We start from the raw sequence: 16,999 nt of genomic DNA, 5'->3' as shown, positions 1-16,999 counted from the left end.
GAGTTGGGGGGGCACAGCTTGTTTATGTTTATAGGAGAGAGCGAGAGAACTGGTGATGGTTGAGCTGCTGATCTAATAAGGCTTAAAATTATTTCCCGTTTCATTCACTGTGAGGCAGCATCATTCCTTACCCATCTTTCAAGTGAGCATCATTCAATTAAAATGCAATTCTCGTCGCCCCCATCCACGGATATTTAATTAGACTGGGGAGCAGGGCTTCCACTGTCTCTCTTTTTTTTCCCCTTCTCTCTCTCTCTCTTCCTAGCACAGCTCTTCGGATTTCACCTCTAAGGCATATTTTCACTCTGTTACTCGTTGGTTAAACAAGGGCATGTATCCATTTGTTAATTGATACAATTACGCATTACGCGTAATGGTCACGTAGGTCTCCAGGCGCGCATCAATCACTGGTCTATTGACCTGCCAAAAACCCCTCTAACCGTTCCTGCTGGGACTGCCCCTCTCTCTAATAGAGAAAGATAGAAACATCACCGTCATTAACTCCGGGATGGACCTCTGGCCAGTGTGCCAGAGGCGAACAGAGGTCGAGATTAAAAAAAAAAAAAGAAAGAAAGAAAAAAAAAAAAAAAAAAGCTTACACGTCTTTATCAAAGCAGATTTAATTGTGATGGACTGTAAATAAAAGAAACAATTTTTAAAACTACAGTCTTTTTTATAAAACATAAATCACTTCACAGCAAACACGCCTGATTCTTATTTAACAAACACGCCTGATTCTTATTTAACAGAGTGAAAAGCAAAAGTAATCTCTTCTGTCGAATGTGTGATAAACTCACCAGACAGCCCCCCAAAAACATCTTCTATCTCTTTTTTTTCCCTCCTCCTCCAATCTATTTAACTTCACAGAGGCTTTTTCCATGTGCTGCCGAGCTACAAACTAATAATGATGAAACAATAAAAAAAAAAACAAGAAAAAAAAAAACAATTTCCCGACACTTTATCGCAGCAAATCGGTGAAAAGATTCTATTACAAAAGCGGGACACGACTGTTGTACAGTGCACCTTAAGAAAGCCCTGCGTTGGACGTGATTGGCAAAGACATTATTCTATCCTTGGTACCCTGCCGTTCCGGGATTACAGTGACGTCACGCTGATACCCTTGCATGGATGAATGCTAAAGAACTATAGAGCCACAAATAATAGCACAAGCAGAGTCCATATCTTGCAAGTCTTACGTTATCCTTTAAGCCTCCTTCAGCTAACACAACAACAATTTTTTTTTTTTGTTGTTGTTGTTTTTTTTTTTTGCACTTAATGACGCTTAATTTCATTTCTTATCGGGTCCTTGGGGGGGATTATTCATTCATATAAAACAATCTGCAGCTGGTGCCAGCCTAAAGTCTCCCTCCTATGAGTGAAGTCATCTATTATTGAGCGAAAGGCCGTGCGTTGGAAATGTGTGTAAGACGGTGGATTTGAAGTAGAATTGGTTGCAATCAATCAAGGGTGAAGAATATTGCTGATGGTAACAAAAGAAGCAGCTATGTCTTTCTCGCAATTTGGATACCCTTACAATGCAACTTCCCAGGTAAGACCCTCTGCTTTTTTTATTTCTCTTAAGTTGTTGTGTACACGCGCGCTCACACGCACACACATAGCCTTGACTTTTTTTTTATCTTATTTTTTTGTGCATATTTTCTCTTATTTCGGTAAAGTCCGAGCACTTTTTCCCTGCAGGAAACCTCCATGTGTGACTGCTCTGACAGTATTGACAGCTTTTTTTTTTTTTTTTCTCAGCGCGCTGCTTTTGTTGTTGAACCAAATATCGATAGACACGCAGCCGTGTCCAATTACACTGAATTATGAATGAACTCACGTGTTTTTCTGATGACAATAGAGATGAATGTCACCTATTGCTCGCTGCGAGGTTCAATTGGGCTGCAGCGCATGCTGCACACATTCGCAAGAAACTTTCTGTTTAAATCCCTGGGACGTGCTGGAGACAAATGTCACCACGTTGAAAGTGTTTAACACGAGATTGAAGTGTTTTATTTGCATTTTGAGGCGCTATTGTCGCGCCTAATGACAAGTTCGAGGAAGTTCAAGTCGATCAGGGGACAAAAGTTACTCTCATGGAAAAGTTATCCCCCAACTTTTATCTCGATTATATTTGTGATCCTTCTGTAGATTATATACAAAATGTCATATTTTACACTTGAAACACTGCTTTACACTGACATTCATTTCTATTTTTCTCATGCTGTGTACAAATTAATATTTTCAAACCGTCATAAACTGGAGCAGGACACTTTTACGCACGGATTGCGCACATCTACCCACTGGAAAAAAACATACAAACAACAACATTTACTGTGGTGTTAAATTCTATTTTTTTATTCAGACACGATAAGCACTTTTCAAACTCATCCACAATGTTAGCTTCTTTCTCTCATTCCTGGAATTCTCTTAGAGAGGTAAGAGTGACTTACCTTGATTTTAGGCAGGTCACAAGTTAAGCTAACGACACCTGCGTGGTGACAAACGAAAACAAAACGAAACCAGCTCACATTTTAAAGACTCAACACCAGACTGAGCAACTTCACTCAGGTATATTTTTTTTTTTGCAGTGAGTCACCCACACAGAGTTATCACACATCCAGATAAGAGCTGAAACAGCCAAATGACCATTTCTATCCACGATTCTCTTCATGCAGTTTTTCGTGTCGGCAAACCCCAGTACGACTTGCTGCGATTCGATTTCCAGGTCGGTCTCTGACGGGACAGGCGGCTCCCAGACCGCCGCTGCCGCCGCCGCCGCCGCCTCCTTCTGCTGCCCGTCCTACGAGAACCGGCTCCTGGCGAGCAGCCGGACGGAGCTGAACGCAGCGCTGGGGATGTACAGCTCTCCCTACGCAGCAGCGGCCGCCGCCAGCCAGAACTACGCCAACTACTTCCCCTACAGCACGGACCCATCCGCTATCTACTCCACTCTGGTGGGCTCACTTCAGCCTCAATCTTGATGCGCTAAAGGGGGGTGGTGGTGGGAGGAGGGGGGCTCGTGCTGATCGATCAGCCGGGTTTTGTTCATCAATTTATCTCACACTGCAAACATATCCGTCCCGACAAGCCGTTTAATCCAGCATCCGGTCTTGTACTGCTTCCCCATGGAAGCAAGTCAAAAATCCTGTCACTTGGAGGAGGTGAGAGGAAGCAGCGAAGAAGTGATGCACAGGAAATGTAATTCTTATTTTTAGTATAAAGTTATCCTGCTCATTCTGCCTTGTTTCAGGAATACTGGAACTTATGTGTGGCTGAATTAGAATTGGAGAGTACATATATATATAAAAAAAGTTAAATCATATTTCTCCTCTGTCACAATTGTTTACTTTGAGTAAGATGTAAGTGGATAGAGGACTAAATGACTTGTTAAATGGGATATTTTGCAGTGCAGCTGAAACTTTTCTTCCTGTATTATTTCTTATCATAATGTAATGTCTTTGGAAATATTCTTCATCGTACCTGGAAAAAAAGTTAAAAAGTTCAAGCAAACCACCACCAAAAATTATCATACAATCCTAAAAAAAATCTAAATTGTAAGATTATGTGTAACACGAGCTTTGAACTTGTTAAAATACATTTTAAAAAGACTTAAAATGACATAAATGTGCATTCTTTTTTGGCTAAAAATGATCGTCGCTTAGAGTGATTGACTGCACTGTATGAGATTGTTTTACAAATATCAAAATGTGAAAAAAAAAGAAGAATGTTTCAGGCTTATAACAACCTTTTCTGTCTTTTACAGAACCCACAGTACGACATTAAGGACAGCACGGGCACTTTACACTCTGGCATCACTCAAACGGCTGCATACTACCCTTACGACCACTCACTCGGACAGTATCAATATGACAGGTGGGTTTTCTTTTTTTACTTCACTTTTGTCGTCTTTATGTAATGTGAGAGTTAGCGGAGCTGCCAAGACGTATTCTACCACTGATCATTAAAAGCAGCCATTCATGGGAGCAATATGCCGCATTCAGATCAGAGGTCAGAGTGTAACTCCGGTATATATTTCAAACAGCAGGAAAGTGAGTATATTGGATGTCTGAGTGAGTGGAGTGTAATATTATTCACTAACTGCTCTAATGGCGACTGTCTGTGTCTGTGTGTGTGTGTGTGTCTGTGTCTGTGTGTGTTCATGTGTGTGTGTTCCCTCGCCAGATACGGGACGGTCGACTTCAATGGCACAGCCAGAAGAAAGAACGCGACCCGTGAAACCACCAGCACCCTGAAAACATGGTTGTACGAGCACCGCAAGAACCCCTACCCCACCAAGGGGGAGAAGATCATGCTGGCCATCATCACCAAAATGACCCTCACCCAAGTGTCCACCTGGTTCGCCAACGCCCGGAGGAGGCTAAAGAAGGAGAACAAGATGACCTGGTCGCCAAAGAACAAGGCCAGCGACGACAGGAAGGACGACCTCAAGAGCGACCAAGACTGTGTCACCAAAGGTAATCATTTGTCTGCTTTCTGTTGAGCCTAAGTGTTTGTTGCATTCAATTTAGGGGGGATACAGTTGCCAGTCATGTGGAGCAAAATGGTTACAGAGAAGGTGAAACACTTTTTCCGAAGGATGATACCTAAATATCCCGTTTCATTCACGCAGATTCTAGTGATTGCAAGGAGGAGAAGGACCTGCACCTCAGCGATCTGGAGGACATGGACGAGGACGACTGTGACAAGCTGGACAGTGACTGTGAAAAGGTGGCTGCAGACGAGCAGGACCTGCAGAGGGCCATGGGGGTGTCCGGGGCCCCTCACAAGAGAGACTGCAGCTCGGAGCTGCACCTGAGTTTGACCAACAGCTTCCACGCGTTCCCCTGCGCCATCAAAAGCGTCACCACCCTCCCTCCTCTCCCGTCCGACTTCCTGGATCCCGTGGTGTCCAAGGCGACCTCTTCGGCCGGCCTAACGGGGACGGTGTCCCTGTCACACTTTGAAACGTCGGATAAGCCTCGGATTTGGTCTCTGGCTCGCACGGCCGCCTCGGGGGTCATACTGAGCCCTCAGCAGCACGGCTCGGAGCTGAGGACAGGCACCTCGAGCGGGGATTGCCAGCTCCAGAGCAGCAGGCTTACTGCTGGACAGTGCGGGGGCATGAGAGGCCTCCATGAAGCCGGTACTGAGAGCCCCTTCCCCGAGGGCTCATCCTTGCACTCTAAAGTCTACGGCACTGGCAGCTACAGCCACAAGGACCTGCAACTGCACTGTTCATCCTATGCTGCAATCCAGGACACGTGTCAGTACTCCACCATTGAAGGTACGTCCTCTTATACCTGCAACATGTTGTAAGAGAAGAAATTAGTCTTAAATCTCAGACACTTCTGTTCCATTAAGGCACGCCAACATTGGATATACAAAAGCCCTTTTTTTTTTTTTTTTGAGGTTTACGACGAGACACTTTCTGCCAACTTGCATCCGAGGCGGCTTTTTTTTCTCAGATCTGCTTTTTTTTTCTTCTCCTTTTATTTGGGTGTGCAGGGTTCTCTGGTGGCAAGGCAGAGACACAGCCATCTGACCTCAGCGAAGCCTGTGGGACGGCGCAGGATGACAAGGTCACCGCGTTCAGGCCGGTGATGAAGAGGTGAAGCAGGTGAGAGTCTGCAGTGAACTGGAAGAAAAGCCGGCGGAGTCACGACACACACACACACACACACACACAGACACACCGCACAGAGAGAGAGAACAGCATCATAAACCACTGACACATGTGGACAGTCACTTTTTTGTGAAATGTACGTTGCTGAATGTCTTTTTTGTTTAATTTGATCTAAATATAATGAAAGTTACAAGCTGCTGTTATGCATCTTGTCAAATGCAGTTTGTAATAACCATCAAAGAAAATGACACAAAACATTCACATTTCTCTTGCAACCATGATGACCTGTTTTTACATGAAACACCCTGTTACAGACTGTTTTTTTTCCCTCATTCTGGAAGCTTTATCCTTAATTCCTCCTGTCTTTTTCCTCTCTTTCTCTCCCTCTAGATTGCTGGAATCTGCACCACAATAAATAATGGGACATTTATTATGCACTAAGAGACTCACTGGCCCCTCGGATATGACACATGGGGGAAGCTACCTGGCGCTGCAGCAGTGAGAGCTGTCAAACTGTGGACGTGGCTAATCATTTTGCACAACTTTGTTTTGACGGTGGTAAAGACTTTATGCAAAAAAAGAAAAAAAAATTCTAGATGCAAAGAAAAAGGAGGAAAGGGGGCGGCCGAAATTCGTGTGTGGCAATCGTGTAGTGTAGCGAACCTACTTATTTATTTCTCTGCGTAATTTATGATTTTGTTACTCTGTCGTCTGTCTGTTGATTATTTAACGTGTCCATTGGTTGAATTCGTGTCCTCCCTCTGAGTATGTTGTTACATGTTTTTTTTGCTGTGGCTTCGTTATTTTTTATTTATTTATCTATTTTTTTTTTGCCTGATGTACAAGAGAAAAAAAAAAAGCCTGTCGGACATTTTAAAGTTGACCATAAATGGATTGGATCTTTCCCTCTCCACCCCAACCCAACCCAACCCCCACCTCCTCCTCCATCCATCCATCCATCCATGCTTTACGCGTGGAACCCAAGTTTTGTCATTGTGTTTTAAAAAAGAAAAGTGAGCTTCTTCTGTGTTTTTTTTTGCCATTCATGACAGTTTTTTCTAAGAATACAATTTTTTTCCAAGAGCCTTCGCCTCTCTCTCTCTTTCTCTCTCTCGTGTGGTGTCGTGCTTATTTACGGCAGCCGATCGGCCCAATTAAAACATTTGCCGGTTGTGCGTCTGATCAAAGTTGATCGTCTTGACTCGACGCACGGAGCCGCGGCGCTGATGGAGGGTCATAATTCAGAGTAGGGGAGGGGGGGGGGACGTGAGTGAAATCCACAAGTCTCGGAAGAAAGGGGGGACACCATCTCCTCATTGTCAGCATCTAATCAGGAGTGGCATCAAACACTTTGTTACTGTTCAGGCCGAGCAGCGAGGCAGGGACGTGGGGGTGATGAATGCTGCTTTTGTCCCCTGTGTAGCGAGCCGCTGCACTAACTTAACATTGTGTTAATTAAAAGGTCATTTGTTGGATCAAACCCGGCAGAGGAAAAATTCACATGGTCCATCAAAGTCCCTTTGATTTGGCTTGTTTGGTTTTCTTTTTTAGCCTATAGTCCATCTCGTTATGGGACAGCTCAGCTCTCCCCCCCTGCAGACACGCTGTAATAAGATGATCACTGTAGTCTCTGATTCCCGCTGACGCTCCGAGCAAACTTTTCTGATCCTCACATTTCAAACTTTTAAAAAAATCAAACGACTGAAGTTAGAAAAAAAAAAAAAAAAGATGTTGCGTAAACTAATTGCGGCGGAGATATCGACGCCCTGCAGTCTACACGTCCACCCTGACAGCTGTGTGGAAGTCATTTCACTCTAAACGACGTAAAACACAAATAACTTTTTTGAACAACGTGCCAAACTAAAACAAAGAGGGGGGAAAGGCGGCTTTTGCACCATAATGCAGATAATTTAAATTGTTTGGAAAATCTTTTATTAAATCGGTGATTCCTTGTCTGACTTAATCTCCTGAAAACCACTGGTTTATTTTGAAATCAACAGGCAGAGATTTGGATTTGGTGACCACCGAAACAATACCTGCAGATAGTCCACAACCTCGCATAAAACGTCGTTCGAGATCGTATTTGCGGGATTATGCTTGTAATAAAAAGTCCCCCCCCCCCCCCCCCAAGCATTAGGGCAATTTCACAGGCGCTCTGGTCAATCCTATGCGTCCTGGGCTGGGCGTAATGCACGGAGCCTGGTTGGTAAATCCAGTGGAAATCTACATGATGAGGATGAGGAAGGTCAGGAATAATAACTTAGGCCTATTGGGATTTTTTTTCTCCCTCCAGTTCAATTGTTCCCCTGTGTGTTAATCTGAGACCTAATAAGTGATCTGGAAGGAAAAAAAAAAGTGTTTTGCTATTTTGAGAATATTCAAAAAGTCTGATTCGCTGGTGAGTTGTCTCCTGCAGAGGAGTAAGTGAGACATGGCATCATCAACAGATGTGATATATGACATGATCTATTTTCAGCTGAAGGTCACCTGTAGGAGATTTAATCCAAGGAGCAGCTTTTCTTTACCAAAAATAATATGATAAATATAGTTTTTTCAGCTCAGTGTGTGGAAGGGGAAAGGTACCTGATGTGAGATGAAGTTTCCAAGTGCAGATCAGTCAGCGGTGCCGATACTGTAACAGTCATCCTCCTAATGACAAGCTGCTAACAGGGAGCCCCTCTCCTCCACAACCACCACCTCCACCACCACCCCCTCCTCCTCCCCGGCAGCAATCAGTCATGACGCCCGCTGCGTTGCTCTTTACATTAAAATGTAGGCAAGGTGTGCATCAAATATTTACAGCCAAATTTAATTAAATCGGAGGCTGTAAAAAAGGGAAGCTGCCTTATGCCATTGAAGGTAATGATGCATGCGCAATGGGATTACCACCATGGAGATGTACCTGGGGGAAAGCATAGATAATGGCCGTGATGGGCTCATATACTGTTAGCTGCGTGTTCCCCAAGCAGCTAACAGGTCAATTAGTCCGTCCTATACACAGTGTGCTCGAAATGTGGCTGAAGCAGCTGCAGTCGGGAGGCACATCTGTAAACCGAGGCTCGTCTGGATGTCATGGATCAGAAACTGCATTAATAAAATATTGGGAGAAAAACATCATTTGAATACATGAAATACAATAACCTAAATGGACAGAAAGGGGGGGAAAAATGCATGTTTAGCATCATTTTGGTGTTATTAGTGGCGGTGGACACAAGGGGAGGGGGGCCGAACACAAGACATTTTTGTTTGTCTGACATCTCTAATCTGAGGCGAGACATGAAATCTGTGGCAAACTACAATGTTACAGGATAATAAGTTGCTTAGGTAGCCTATATATGCACAACTAAATCTCCCTAATACACGTCTTCCCTCTTGGTAAATTACATTTTTCATTAGGGAGGGAGGGAGGGGGGGAGACGACGACGGGTGCCTATGAGAGCATGTTTGCATAATCCAAAACAGATTTTAGATAATCTGTGAATGAGGCACGAAAAAATGCGAGAAGAAGAAAAACAAGCGGTGGTAAACATGAACTCTTAAATAGGTTTGACGTGATTAATCTGAGACCGTCCCCTCGTATGAAAAATCAACGGGTGTCTTAATGCTCATATGTCTGTTATTATCAAACACTTCCATAAGTGTACAGTCAGCCGACCCCCAACCCCATCACCACCATCACCACTACCACCTCCACCCCTCTCCACTGTCATGGATCATTGATCTTTCCTGCTGCTTGCATCCTCTGCTCTTTTCAAGTCAATAAGGCCAGCTGACTGTCAGAAATGGCAGGTGTTCTGTTCGCGTCAATGTTTGGGACATGTAACGCTTTGTTTCTTTTTTTAAAAAAAAAAAAGGAACAGAATTATAATTCCAAACATGATCGTTTTAAAGACTGAGGTGTTACCTCACTTCAACCTGCATCCTCACTTTCAAACAAAAGGTAAATACGGTGCGACACTTCAGAGCACACACTCACATCGAGTGAATCATTTGACTCAAGAAACATGAGATCCTGTGACAGCTGGCACACTTATTTTCTCTTTACTTTATTGGTGTTGTGGGTCACCTTCAAACTTGGTTTTCCTGCCGTGCGCTAAAGATGTTTTAGAGTGGGAATCATAATAGTTTTTTCCTCATGGCGGTCCGCTACTTTTGAAGCCTCCCACACGAAGCAGAAGCGGTAATCAGATCTCCGAATGACTGTGCAGATATTTAACACAAACTTTTTTAAATCATTATAAATGACAACGTTTTCCCACATGTGATGAACAGGGTGGCATACGGTGCCTTCAGGTGTTTTTTTTAAAGTGCAGTCATTTTCAAAAGAGTTTTTGTAAGTTATATTTTAAGAAATTAAGCATGCAAATCCTTGTAACATCAGATTGAAATGCTCCCCCTATAATGAAGGAAGTAGCACAACCCTTGCGTAAGTGAAAATCCTATAAATTCTGAGTTCAGAGAGGCATCCTAATCAAAATGCAACATATACATTTTAAAGATAATGCTCTGATAGAGAAAACTAATTTGAAGGCATGGGAGGGAAGCATTATTGCCATTTCTATTAACCACAGAGGTCTCCAAAGGTCTCAAAAGGGCCAAGACCAGTTTAACAATGTGCGTTACTGTGGTATGCTGAACGATATAATGCTACAGGTCAATGAGAGGTTAACCTCTGACAGAGCGCTGTCAGGAACATCCATCACACATGCACTTTACATTCAGGCTCCCACTTAATGAGCATGTGCCTGCGTCGCAAAAAAGGATATGAATTAATCTGACACGATAGCGGGGGCCCCTCTGTATAAACTGGAACCATCACAACAACAACAACAACAACAACAACATCTCAAACAATAATTTGCCCTCTAGTCCGACAAAAGAGCCAGCATGGAGGTGCCATTTGATGTGTCCCACGCTGGGCAGCTAAGGCTCATAAAACAAAGTCTTTGTACCAGTGGCTCAGAGTTCAGACGAGGGGGACAATATACACACTTCATTACATTTTGTCAAAAGGCGCAATGAAATGTGTGTGGGACATTGTTTCTGTGCATGTCTCCCTCCATGGAATTTCTGATTGCCGATGTTGCTACAAGGTCTCCGCTAATGAGTTTTGTCAAAGACAATTATGGACTTGGTGGGATGGCCAGGGAGGGGATGAAAAGCTGGCTTTGTGCAGTTTGGATAGATGTTGCATTGCGACCCCGGCTTCTTTCTGTAGCCCGTGTTTGACCTGCGCTGTTCGTGTCCGAAAGAATCCGGGCCTCCGTTCCATCGCTGGCTCCGCCGCTCGAGGGACAGTGATCTGCTCCAGCACCTTTGCCCTCTTCGCATTAGTTCCCAACCGGATCCCGATGTGCCAGGCCGGAGCATGGCACAAAGTGATCCTAGTGCTGCCATTTCCCAGGGCCTTGTTTGTTTGTGGAGACTTCTTGGATACTTCTCTGGCCTGTAGTATGAGAATAAAGACTCGTAACCCAGTGTAAACCCAGTTTCTTTTTGGCTAGCCCCTTAGCTTAAGTGATGCTAAAGTCAGAGTCACCGAGTCACAAAGCTTTGAACGCACGCTTTGATGGCTTCTGCTGCCTGCCTGGATTTAATTGCTAAATGCTAAACCAGAGGGCAAAGCCAATCTCACTCCTGGGCCATCTGTAACCACCGGAAGGAGTGCAAATGGTAATCAGAGGATGACATTAGGAAAGATTACCATGTTTACTTTGACCACATACAGGAATAAGAAGGTCAAGAAGCCCCAATCACGTGATAAAAGGCTAACCAACAGGGAAACACAATTAAATAAAGGAGAGGAGCCTTCATGTGCAGCCTGAATCCTTGCATTGTACACATGGAGGCGCTTAACCGCGTGCGCGCTTGTTCCTGTTATCTTGTTTGTTCTTTTATGTTTGTCTGCTGGACTGGCAGCGTTCTGTCGCTAACCTAAGGTTGGCGTCATCAACATCAGAATAATCTTCTGTGTCATTTTAATGCCCTTTAATAATCCCCCGCATCTCATTTTTTAATCTCCCTCTCTCCTTCTGTTTTTCTTTCCCTTTTCTGTTGGGCATCTGTTGGCCTTTAATGCCTGCTGTTGAGTCTCCGTTTGACTTTTGAACTGGGTGTCGTAGCCTGAACACAAAATAGGTGTGAATCCCAAATTATAGAGTTTCTACAAGCCGTGTAGCTTTTCGCGTAAGTTAAAACAGACTTTAGTTACATAAGGCACCTCGGTTGCAATCCTGCCAATCACAGGAAAGAAGAGGCGGGGCTCATGTGACTGACAGAGGCGGGCGTGTTGGATGTTGACTGAATGAAATATGGTGGGCGATTCCCAGGTCTGAAAAGTGAAGAAGATGCTGAAGTTTCTTAAACTTGTCAGTCTTTCTATTGGCCAGCAGAAGACGACTCCACTGGCTAAAAGAAATAAATCAGATTGCATGTGAGCTTATGAGAAAATTAACTTACTTCTCACTTGAATTATGACTTGGTGAACGGCTTCCTAATGAGTTTATGGACTCAATCATTAGTTTAAAGCCTTCTTCAATACTGCATTATGTTCATTAACTCAATTAAGGTCCCATTTATTGTGAAATAGAAGATACAGGAGGGTATACTTTAGGGTGAGGTCACCTTGTGATTGAGAAGCTGCTCCCACGGCGTGTCCAAAGGTTCTCAGTCAGATCTCATCTGGATATTTTCCCCAGCACTTCCCTCATGTCCAAAATGGCAGTGTTTGGCTCCGAAAACAGATGGCGACGGCTGTAATGCCAAGCTCAAGCCACACCACCAGTGGGTGATACCAAAATCAGAGTGTTTTGACTAGACGTTTAAAGTTATCATTTGGCCAATATCATTTTACACCTCATGCATACTTTCTTCTATTGCCAAAGTTTGTTTTTATGAAAAATGACAGCTAAATGCTCCATTAATCGTTCTGTTCAAAGTGTAACACCATGTCAAGAGAGGTTGGTATCACCTCTTTTACCTTCTTTCAGGTCATTAATTAGTCTCGCTGCACCCAAACTTACCGTACTTCATGGCTGCGCTAATCAGCATCTCTCGCCTTATAATCACACTTTACATAAGCCTATGAAATAGCTAAACACAACCGGTGCAGACCTAGAAGTTTGTAACCTGCTGGTGAACACACATTCTCATATGTTGGTGGAGACCAAAACAGAGCTAAAAGTAGGGTGAATATTGGATCTGATAATTTCATTTAATGCTGGATTCCGCTCACCAGATGTGAAAGTAGGCAACTGAGTGCTCCAAAGATGTAGGGGAGAGCTTGTTGTGGTGTTTTCAGTGTAGCTTTAGGTGGACATGCATAATGGAGCTGAGGCTGCAGCATGTAACAGTGATGGGATGGAATCAAGCTCCACGGTTTTTCTTTTTCCTGTTTAAAGGAGCATTAAAAAATAAAGTATATGACTGGGGTATAGTGCCCCCTGTTGAAACACGGTTCTCTCACTTTTCTATGGTGTTTTTCTGGTCTCAGAGTTTTATGGATGCGATCACAATATTATAATTTTATAGGAATGCTGAAACTGTAAAATTTTATTATGTTTGTTGGCATTTTTCGTTTGGGAAAATAAAAGCCCCATACATATTTAACAACGTGTGCGGAGCCACACACATAATTTGGTAACTTGACATTACGCGGCCACAAATCACGTCTCAGGGTCAAACTTCTGGTTTGGGCTGATTTAAGATGATTTGGAGAAGATCCGTGTCACAGTAGGTTTATTTTTGTGAAGCTATATGGGGGACAGCCTCGGGAGCAGTTCATTTGGACTGCAGACAAGCAACAATGTTCGGCAACAGTACTCTGCAAAGTAGCAGCAGCATTATCAATTCTCTTCAATTTATGTCTCCAATTTCCCGAGCTCAGCCTGTGCCAACACCGCTGCACATTTGACAGATGAAGTCCAGCATGTGAAGCCGGCAGCTTGTCTCTCGTGGAGACTCTGCACCTGACTGTTTTTTTTTTTTTTTTTTTTTCCCTCCTTCCTCACAGATATGCAGCACAATGAGTGGCGGTAGCAGTAGCACCTATAATGAACAGCCTCCTCCACCTGAACACAGAGTATTTCCACTACATTAGTTTCATTGGCATCATGCGGGCAGGAGGAAAACTCACAGCAGGGCTGTGTAACAGTATGGCGTCGACAGCACTCTTCTCCACCGGGCTCTGCTTGGGGGCCTGCCTCTCTGTGTGAAGCTCCTGTGTAGGATTAGACACCGGTGTGCAAGTCAAATGGTTGCTAGCTCTAATGGAGTCTCCACACCTGCCTGATGTCTACATCAGCTTTGCTTACTGCTACTCAAGGCCCTCATGTACCGAGCAGCCACACCAAGGAATGCGGAGGCACTTCCAAGAACAGTATCTCTGTGATTACAGAGCGTATCATTACTGTGACAATGCTGACCTCAAAAACCTATGCATGCAAACCGTCTAAAAGTGACAGAAGTGCACTTTGAAGCAATTATGTCGTGTTGATCACCTACGCAGGGCTCTCGATCAAAAACAAAAAGTGATTTAAGACACCGGAGAGCCTCGTGGCCCTGTAAATCTGAATCGAATCCTTTAAATACTTTGTACGGAGGCCATTAAATGTGAAAAATGGCTTTGTTTATCACAAACCGAACAGGCTCACAACAAGCGGCCTCAATGCATGGGCCATAAAGCGCCGCCCCACAACAAGCTAGCCAGGGCGGCTGACAACATGGCGTTGTTGTTGTTGTTGTTGTTGCTGTTGTGGCGGTGGTACGCCAGTCGTGACGCGGCTTTTTTCGATTACAGCCGAGCAACAAGAAGGCATCAAAGAGGGGGGGGCAGTCGAAACACGCTCCACATTCTACAGCGGCAAGGTAAACAGCTGAGGGGGAGAGGAGGAGGAGGTGGAGGGAGGAGGAGGAGGAGGAGGTGGTGGGGAAGGACGGGGAGGAGGGAGAGCAGCGGAGGGAGGTGACACACAGACCACACATTTTCAAAGTTCACTCTTAAACACAGTACGCTCATAAAAAGTACAGGTCCCATTATTCACGGGTGGGATTTCTCTCTCCCTCTCTCTCTATTATAGCATGCAGGCAAACAGCCCAAACCCCCCGAGCTGTGTCAAATGATGGAGCATCATAATTACGCCCTTTTTATTGGCCATCTTATTCCAGCTATGACTGATGCAGCTCCCAACCCCTAAGTGTTTCCATTTGCACTTTCATGTGGCAAACGAGCAGAGAAGCCACGGCTCGCCTGCCTTTCAAAGGTGGGCTGACAAATATTTATGGCCTGACGCGGAGTCACTTTTAATCAGGGCTGGTGACCTGTTCCTGAGGAATCTGGCCGCCGGAACACGCTTATCTCCCGGCGTAATAAATGAGCCTTCAAAGGGCCCACTGTGCTTGCATTATGCGGTTGTCTAAAAATAATAACTGACACATTTTTTTAGAATCACTCATAATCAAGAAGCCAGAGGAGGCGAATGCAGATCCCTGCTGTAACATGGCAGAAATAAATCAATGACCTCCCTCTACTGGTCAGAGGCCAAACTACAGTAGAGTGAATTACCAGCCCTGTGACTCTCTCTGTCTGCTGTCAAGACCGACCGGGGGGAAAACGCAGGTGAGTTGAGCCAAAGGTTTGTCAAGGAAATCTTTATTTCAACATAAAATCCACTTCCTGATTTCGGTCGTTGGACACTTTAAAACGTTCATTTTATTTTTTTTTTATGTCCCTTTTGAAGAAAATGTACATCATGATTGATTACGTGCGGGCACCGAAAAGAACAAGGATGGAAACTGATATATTACAGTTACAAATTATCCGCGTCCTGCGAACTTAAATCCACTTTAAAAACTTGTGGATAACTTGTATTACCTAGTGAAAAGTAAAGACAAGTCCTATCCATTCTAGAAATGTGTTGTAAATCCCCTGTACATTACCGTGGGCAGCTGAGGACGTGATGGATGGCAGAGGAAGCCGAGAAGAGATCTTTTGATGAAGCGCTATTAATAGAAATTACCTCAAACTTCCAGACTTCATATCCAAGCCGGTCGAGATGTGCTGTAATCCTTTTGCTTTCGGTTCAACTTCTTCACCATTGTCCCCCGTATGTAATCCCGCACTATGTTTTATGCTGTCTCGTTTGAAATCTAGATTTATGACACCAATATGTTCTTTTCCGTGCTTTAACAGCCTATAAGGCATTATGGGAGGGCTCCCTTAGTGAAAACAGATATTTTCCTCCATATTAGGAGTTATGGGGAGAGTGATCCTTAAAAATGAAAGCCATAAATCACTTCCCTCCACGATTATGCCATTAACAGGAGCATGGTTTTGTCGTTTAGGTCATGCTAATAGTTCGAGTTTGAGGTTGCGGCCGTGGGGAAGGAGCACGAAGCAACGCTTGTTCCCCGTTGCCAGCGGGAGGGGGGGCCTTGCGAAAGTTTGTCTTGGTGGTCCTGTGTTAGTGCTTCGGCTTTCTTAGCCTGATCACTGTCGACGTTATCCGCATCTGCTCCGGATTTTGCCCTCTTTTTCCCCCCCCCCGTCTCCCAAATTGGAGTTTCTATATTGGGCCTGGTTGTGGTCTTCCAGAGAGACCCCACGACAAACTATCGGAGCATTTTGCACTCTACAAAAGGCACCGGATGCCAGCAGAGCACATATTAAATTTGTTACTAATTTTAAACTTGGCATGGCGGACCACGTAGCTGCCACTAGCTCACTGGAAGCAGGCGGGTTCAGCCCCACTGCGACCACAACCACAATACAAACAAAGCATATGGAACAGCAGCTCCCAGTGTACTACTGACAGTAAATGTTTAGAAAAGGAACTTTTAAAAATAACTTGGTGTAATAGAATTAGTGGGAGAGAGGCGCCTGGCAGCATGTTTTCCACTTTTTTTTTTCGACTCCTGTAGCAGATTGAAATAATAGTTTGAGAGGCATAACCAAAAAACTGAGGAAAGGATGAGGCTGCTGTTGTGTTCTGAGGAGCCGCCCATGGCTGGGAAACCCTTATTTTTACTCCAGAGAGTTAGATAGGTTACTGAGCTATGCACATACAGCACTTAATGACACTGAACTGGTGTCACATCTTAGCTGTGAGACTCAGACTGGTGGAAGTACTCAGATCTAATAAGTATCAATATAACAGAGTGGAAATGTGGTGCAAGTAATCAATTCCAAATTTTACTTTGGCAAACGTACAAAACCACCAAAGTGAAAATATTCATCGAGCAGAATCACGACCACTTTCAAATAATATGTATTATTTATTGGATTAGGATCAAGTATCGATACCTACATTTATTTCAATCACTCTAATGTTGAAGCTGATAGCTAATAGGCTAATCTGAGCTACTTTATACATCATCTTT

The 16,999-nt window shown here is 44.1% G+C and overlaps 1 protein-coding gene across 2 annotated transcripts; it reads left to right on the top strand.

Moving 5' to 3' along the window:
- Nucleotides 1-1,010: 1,010 nt before the first annotated feature.
- Nucleotides 1,011-6,719, top strand: irx6a (iroquois homeobox 6a). Of its 2 annotated transcripts, none has more exons than XM_030413644.1 (7): nucleotides 1,011-1,549; nucleotides 2,726-2,954; nucleotides 3,764-3,873; nucleotides 4,183-4,475; nucleotides 4,631-5,284; nucleotides 5,506-5,617; nucleotides 6,014-6,719. In XM_030413644.1, the coding sequence occupies exons 1-6, from the start codon at nucleotides 1,536-1,538 to the stop codon at nucleotides 5,610-5,612; spliced, it is 1,407 nt and encodes a 468-aa protein (XP_030269504.1). In that variant the 5' UTR covers nucleotides 1,011-1,535; the 3' UTR covers nucleotides 5,613-5,617; nucleotides 6,014-6,719. The 2 variants fall into 2 exon arrangements, with proteins under 2 accessions (XP_030269504.1, XP_030269503.1); XM_030413643.1 differs by having other exon boundaries at nucleotides 2,676-2,954.
- Nucleotides 6,720-16,999: the final 10,280 nt, after the last annotated feature.

The sequence above is a fragment of the Sparus aurata genome, chromosome 4 (genome assembly GCF_900880675.1).
Source record: "Sparus aurata chromosome 4, fSpaAur1.1, whole genome shotgun sequence".
Taxonomy (NCBI): Eukaryota; Metazoa; Chordata; class Actinopteri; order Spariformes; family Sparidae; genus Sparus; species Sparus aurata.
Note: the sequence above shows the minus strand (reverse complement) of the source record. Positions and strands in the feature narration are given on the sequence as shown.